At 48.7% G+C, this 7,332-nt stretch overlaps 1 protein-coding gene across 4 annotated transcripts in view; it reads right to left on the bottom strand.

The window, feature by feature from the left end:
- Nfib (nuclear factor I B) overlaps positions 1 to 5,275 on the bottom strand; it is a 215,511-nt gene extending 210,236 nt beyond the window's left edge. For 2 of the 4 annotated variants that reach the window (XM_021160526.3, XM_021160527.3), the window contains exon 1: positions 4,589 to 5,275. In XM_021160526.3, the coding sequence (XP_021016185.1) occupies positions 4,589 to 4,618 (30 nt within the window). In that variant the 5' untranslated portion in view covers positions 4,619 to 5,275. The remainder of the gene's footprint in view (positions 1 to 4,588) is intronic. The other 2 variants (XM_029476292.2, XM_029476293.2) reach the window with 1 other exon arrangement.
- Positions 5,276 to 7,332: the final 2,057 nt, after the last annotated feature.

Genomic DNA, 7,332 nt, shown 5'->3' with positions numbered 1-7,332 from the left:
TTATCTGAGCCTTTGAAAGGCATGGGGCTGTCAGGCATTGCATGCAGATCATCTCTACCTACAAATATTTCAGGTGACTTCCAAATGCAGTCAGTGTTTCACTAGTTCCTGACTTAGGGAAAGCTGGCCACACAAGCTTAGGCCTATTGCTGTTTAGAGAACAGCATCGCACACATGCACACGATGTGATTGCAATAAGCCAAGCACTGAAGCAAAGGAGAACTCCACCACAACCATTTTTTCTGGTCATGTTGACTGTTCTGTCATCCTAACCACAAAATAAGTTTCTCTAATAGGTTATATCCCAAGCCAGAATTTACTTGCTAGGGTTAGTTACTCTGAAGCACTTGGAGGGAAGAGTCTAGCAGAGTGACTAATTTCCTAAGATAAAGGTATTCAAAGTAAACTAATGGCATTCCAACAAAGAAGCTGCCTCAGAGTTCAGATCTCCATGAAAGCCTCTGTAGGAGAAAATTCAAGGTTTGAGTGCAGGAGACTGCAACATAGTAGCAGTTTTCCGTTCAGATCCAGAACAGGTGTATCTCTCCCTTAATCAATAGCAGGGTTATCAAGTATTCTGACATATTGCCGACTAAGAGTGATTCAAAATTTTATAATACAGAATGTAGCTGATTACATCGCAGCATGAGGCATAGCCAAATGCCATGGAGGAAATTAAACCGATCAGTACTTTCCAGCGGAGATCTGAACAATTCAGTTACTATGTGGGCACATTAAAGGAGACCACGGAAAGAGTTAAACCACAATCTGTTCTTTGTGTGGGAAGGCAGCCCTGCTCACAGCAACCACAGCCCATGAGAAGACATCCCATCCCCATACACTTTCTGATGCCATGCTTTCAGCTCCCACTGTAACTGTAAAAACTTTGTTCATCCCCTCCCCTCAAAATATCTGCAAAAGGGGAAGGTGGCCTGCACAGGGAAATGTGGACTGAAATTACTTTATGAACTTACTTCCTATGCTCTGACTTCTACTGTGATCTACTGATACGATTTAAAAACAAGCATCTACACTTCTGTAAATGAGCAGTGGGTGAGAGTACTTTGTCCTGCTCCTTTTACTCTTACCATGCTTCGTAGTAGGCACCATTATTTAACGGCTATTAAGCAACCCAGGAACACTGACGAGCTTAGATACCTAAATACTATGTTCAGTGACATTTCATTTTCTTACAGGCACATCAAACATAGCTTCTGATTAGACAGTTTTGAGATTTGATACTGGACAAAACACATCATCTATCCTATAAAAGTTTTAAATTTTAAACAATTGCATCACACCACGAGGATGCTAATTTGTAAGTTGAATTTGGAAACTCGAACCCAGCTTGGGGAAAAAAAAAGGAAAAAAAAAATAACTGTTTAACTGTTGTCCTGGGTTTGCTATTACTGATGGCAAATATTGTTTTACAATATTAACTTTTTTATTGATAAACAGTGTGGCAAACTTTCTCATCTCACCAATTCGCCTTAATATCTTTTGGAGCCTCCTCATCATGCAGATTCGACTCTAAGTTGAACACTTACTTGAGAAGAAGACATACTGTCCCAAAATGATAATAAGTGCAGACAAGCAATATGTCCTGTATACTTTTGCATTCCATGTCTAAATGTCATTGCCTATGTGTAACTGCTTTCTAAAGCTGCATCATAATGTATTCTTAATAATTTTAAGTGGCATGTATCTGGAAAGTGGCTGTCCTCTCATGGAAAAAACAAACAGGATTAAGGCATTCAAATATACTAACTAATGGACAATCACAATCACACTAAGAAATTATCAAAATTGTTTTTAAAATCCAAGCTTGGAGGTGATTTAACATTTAAAGTCTCTACACTGAGATACATGGACAAGTTGACTTAGAATCTTCCTTAAAACACATGGATATCCAGTGAGAGCCTTTTTCTTATAAAACTTTCCTGTGTTGAAGTAAATTGATAAAATAAATGGGCAAGTTAAAGTTCCAGATATAAACATAAAAATATCTTGCTTAACTAGACTTATTTATTCTGCTTCGAGGAAACAATAGTTTCCATGAAGGGGTTGGAAAACCGGCCCACTGTAGCAACGGAAGGGTAAATACTGTGTACTCCTGCAGCCTCATCGCTACGTAACAATTAACCCCGAAAAAATGCTGAAAGAAGTTGAATGGCAATGAAAGAAAAGCATCATCATGCAAACTGAGGGTTGCACCAAAAGCTTATGTGCAGAGAAAATGAAATATTAAAACAGAGAGATATTCCTTAATTTTCTTTTTGCTCATAATAACCTACCAATGCTGATTTATGATGATACTACACCAAACCACCTTGCTAAATATCATGGTTAATAGTAGCATCATTTAAATGAGGATTTTACAAAGCCTAAATGCACTCATGTAAGAGCTGAGGTACTTCTTAAAGTTTCTAACAAATTAACAATGTAGTTTACTTTGTATCTGTATGCCTCAAAACAGGTTGTGAGGCAGCTATCGTGCTCCTGTAACACAAAACTAAAGTACTCATCTGATACAAAAGTAACTCGTTAGTATATTCTCACTTTTGCAGTACCTTAAGTTACCTACATAGTTAATTGAGAATTCTAAAGCTGCAACTCCTTCTCTGGTAGGCCTTAAGTTCCAAAACAGTGCTAATACACAGATTTATACTGCTAAAATAACAAAGAATGCGTAGTCATCACCCTGAATTACTGTTGGTAAGTATGTGTCCTTGAATACAAATGTGATCATTGGGTGATTGTGCAGTCTAGGCCCCTACCACCCCATGTGTCAGGATTCTGCAATAGTAGTTCTAACATACACAAATTAAGATGGGGCTAGTGACTTTTTAATGCTTATTTAGGAGAGACTAAAAAATGCAATGCAATTGCTAGCAGTTCCCCAAAAACAAGTGTTGGAAACACAAATATGAACTCACACGCGATTATCCAGCCCTTCCCAGGTAAGAATAAACTAGGCCATACTTTGTGAAGGAAAAGCTTACTTCTGTTTCCTTTGATCATAATGTAGAAAGAATAGAAATGTTCATGGTTTACCAGAGAGAGATGGAAAAAAAAGAAAAGCCCGAGGATGGATAAATAAAAGAAACTTTTAATATTACAGGCGATGTGCTTACCTGAGCTAGTCCTTTCCTATTCGTGGGTTACTATCATTCATAGCTTTTAAAATACAAATAACTCAAACAACCCATTTTTCCAGTTTTGTTAAATTTAAAGTGCACGTTTACTTGCTTAAAATAGCCATATCTAAGTTAATCATACTCAGATGCCAAACAAAATATAAACAATAAAAAATGTGTCAGCCAAAAAGCTACAGGGCTGTGTCCAATCACTGAATGCCCCTTATCGTTGTTCTCATCTTCATTCACAATTTATGAATGCCGCAGTCCTTTTTGAATCACAATGGTTTCTAATTGTCATACAATTGAAATCTTAATTATTTGTTCATTATAAAAATGCATCCTCATAATCTTAGATTTTTAAAACTTTAAGACAATCAAAACTAGACAATTCTGTTTCACTTTTATGACAATGTCAATGAAAAATTTCAATGACCCAATCTAGACTCATACTCTTAAAAGTTGGAAGTAAACTGTCCCATAACTTTCAAGGTTGAATTAACTGCTGTAAATTAACAGTCCTGGACTAGGCTGTTTAAGCTATCATCAGTTGGTGAGTTCGTCGGGCATCCATGAAAGGATGAAAGCGCGCCCAGGTAAGTCGCTAGATCTGACCACTTCTTCATTTTACCATCTGACCGAAGGGATAGAAACTGGTTTGGGCTTTTAGGTATAAAGACAGTGCTTTACCTCCTAACGTTGTTCCTTAGGGCAAATTTCCAAGTTAAAAAAAAAAATTACCTCACTTTTCTGATACTACTTTATGCCTTGCGAGCAATGTTCAAACATCATCAAATGAACAAGTCTCACTTTTAAAACAAACGTGTCCTAAAAGTCCTAAAAATTCACCACAAACACCTCAACTTCTTGTCAGCTTAAGAGATCGCCTCTGAAAACCCGAAATATGGGTCACTGTAGAACAGGACTTTAGGCACCCCAAAACGCAAAGTAATAGGTCCTCTGGACCACCACCTAGACTGGCGGCGTCACCCGCCCACTGTGGGCAGCAGAGTCCAAAGGCGCTCAAGCCTAGTTCTCAGCCCCCTGCCCAAGAGTCCATCTACAGACGCTCCCAAGCCGGAGTCCGCCCCACGCGCACCGGTCAGGGAGTGAGAGTGCCGCCGCGGCCACCACAGCCGCCGCTGCCTTCGCCGCAATCTCCTGAGGGGCGGACAGGGGCTCACGGCCGCAGGTCTCGGCCCGGCCCACCCCCAGCAGCCTCGCCCGCCCGGTGCCGGCTCTCCCCGCTCGGGCGCTGGGATGGGCGCACACAGCAGCCGTGGTCCCACGCCGCCCGCACAGCCCACCGCAACTCCGCACTACTTCTCGGGGAAGACCAGGGTGTGCCAAGGTTAGGCAAAGCCTTTGAGGGTCTGCAGCACAAGAGCAAGAAGAAACAACAAAGGCGTCTGGGGCCAGAGAAAGCTCGAGAAAGCGACCAAGATAAGTACCTGAGTGAGACAGATGGGAGAATACATCATGACTTCGCCTTAAAACGCACTTTCCCGGAGATGCCCAAGAAAATCTTCCAGAAGCAAGGATTTCATCTATTCATTTTACAGTCATCTGAGCCCAGCGATGCGATCAATCAGGACGGGGCTCTGCGCCGGATCACCGCAACTTCGCAACAAACCCAGTCCTCCTTAAATAGCCAAAGATTCAAGTTCACTCGGCGAGCTAGATTTCCCGGGGTGAAATCCAATCTACACTTTTAACCCTCTTGCGGTTCGCGCGCGCCGGCCGAGCTCTCCGAGGCTGCCGCCGCCGGTGCAGGCTGCTGGTCGCCTGGTTTAGGGGATTTGTTTTCTGTTTTGCAGTTGTTGTTGTTGTTGTTGTTGTTGGGGGCTTGGGGTGCGCGAGGGTTCGGTGTGGGTTGGATTGGGGTGGTGGTGGGTGGTGAAATGCTTTTTTTAAAAAAAGGCGGGGAGGGGGGCGCAGGAGGCCAGGCGGTGGGGAAAGCGAGGAGAATGTGTCACCGCGCTGGGAAAGTTCAAGGTTACCGCCGCCAACACTGCAGCAGGATCCGGGAGTGGCGATCGCAGGCGAAACTTTGCTGCGAGCCGACCATGTGTGTGCGCGAGGGGGAGCGCAAGCGAGTGCGCGCGGGTGGCGGGGCGCGCGCCGGAGAGGGCCGGGTGGGGGTGGGGGTGGGGTTGGGGGGGGGGCAGGGAGAGGCCGGGGTGAGGGAGGGGGCGCAGGCGCGGAGCTCCCAGGCGGAAAAGCCTTTGCTGCGCTCCTGCCCTGCCGCACCGCCGCCCGCCCGCTTCGCCCCGCGTCTGACCCGCCGCGCGTGGACTCCGCTGCCGGTGCCGCTGGCCACAGCCCACGGAAGGGATCGGAAGGACCTCCTGAAAAAAATCCCAAACGATCGATCCCGCTTGGCTGCAAACTCCTCTTTTCTGTCCTGGGCCCTATTCCCCCTCCCTCTCTCGCTTTCTTTCCTTGAAAAACTTGCAAGTTGAAAGATTCACCGGTTCCACCCTCTGGACCCCGCTCGAGCTCTCTCCAAATCAGACTTAAGGATTGTTTTATTATTTAATTACACAATCACCGCTTTACTCCTCCTCCTCCTGCAAACGCGCGTTCCTTTTGCACCAGCCTCTCCACACCCCCCGCCCCCCCACCTTCCTCCTCCTCCCGCGCGCCTCCCCCAGCCCTCGCGTCTCTCCCCCTCATTTGTTAAAGGTATCAGACCGGTGCCACAGTACTGGGACTTTTCTTTTTTTTTTTTTTTTTTTTTCAAAAATAGCTCTTCTCTCTGTCACTTTTAGTGCACCCCCGAAAACCCGCCCAGGGAGAGGTTATTTCACTGCTCGCTGCAGACGCTCAAGCCGCGAGAACATCCTAAGGGGAGAAGCCCTGAACCGGCCTGGGCCCAAGAAAGAAACGAATGGAAAATTCCCTCACACCCAGGCCGCCCGGAGCCGGGGCTAGGGCGCCGACTCTAGCACCCCAGGCGGCTGGAGGGAGAGGGAGGGCGGAGGCGGGGGCCAGAGTGAACTTGGCCTCCTGGAGTTGCAGCAGACGGGCGCGGAGCCCGAGGCGCGGCGGGCAGCCCAGCCCGGAGCTCGCACTGGCGATCGGAGAGGGGCGCCGGGGTCCCTAGGGTCCCCCGAGCCTCGCCGCAGCGGCCCGCCCTCCCCCGGCGCCCGGTGCACGTGGCCGCGCTCGGAGCGGGAAGGCCGCGCCACCGCCACCGCTCGCCCCTCCTCTCCCCCTCCTCCTCCTCCTCCTGCCGCGCTGGCCGCGTCCCAATCCCCACCCCCAGAGCCCGGGGCGCCGGCGGAAAGCGGCTCCCTTCCCGCGGGGGTGCGGGCAGGGCGGGGCCGCGGCGCGCCCGAGGCTGCGGGGCGGGAGCGCGCGGGGTGCGTGTGCGGCTGCGGGTCTCCCCGGCGGCTCCCGCCGGCTCCCCGCCCCGCCCCCCGCCGAGTGAATGAACTTGATTCCCGGGACCCTGGAGGCGACCGGCCGGCACCCCCTTTCGCGCGGGCACTCTCTCCCACACACACCGCCCCCCAAATTCCGGGTTTCCGCTAGGGGTGGGTGGGGAAATGGAGGAATCAAAGGCTGCCCCAGACAATGGAGAAAGAAAAGTGAGCGCCCGGGGCTCCATGTCGCCCTAGCTTGGGGCCGCCGAGCGTTTCCAGGCCCCCCGCGGCCTCCAGCTCCCACCCCGCGTCCTGGACTTTCCCCCCTCAACTTTCTCCAGTCCTCGCACTCCTGACCACCGTGCCCTCCCCCAGCGGACCTGAAAGAACCAGTGACTTTTTCCTTCCCCAAGTGGAAGTTACCCACATCAAGCATTTCACAACGACACATCAAGAAAAGTAGGCAGGTTCAAGTCAACCATGAAATGGTCACTTTTTAACCCCGTCCTGTCCTCATTAGGGAAATGCTCAAACACAGTCCGTTTTCAAAAAGCGCTCTTAATGAGGCGAGCTTGCCAAGTCTACCAGCTGCAGCCCCTGTAAACCAAGAGCCCGGTGAAGAAAGGCGCAGGGGGTGGGGAGGCGGGGAGGGCGGCGGGTCTAGGAGGACAGGTAAAGTCGGGGGAAACTGTGAGAACCAGGGCGAGTTAACCCTTTAGGGCACGCGCCACGGGGAGCGGCCTCCGTGCCCCCGCTAGGCAAATCCTCTAGTTAGCGTTCTGACAACGTTAATTTCCTTTGTACTGGTCATTTCTTCTTCTTGAAAA

This window comes from Mus caroli, unplaced genomic scaffold, assembly GCF_978045245.1.
Source record: "Mus caroli unplaced genomic scaffold, Mus_caroli_1 scaffold_6, whole genome shotgun sequence".
Lineage (NCBI taxonomy): Eukaryota > Metazoa > Chordata > Mammalia > Rodentia > Muridae > Mus > Mus caroli.
The sequence above is the reverse complement of the archived record's forward strand: the minus strand, read 5'-3'. Positions and strand labels throughout refer to the sequence as shown.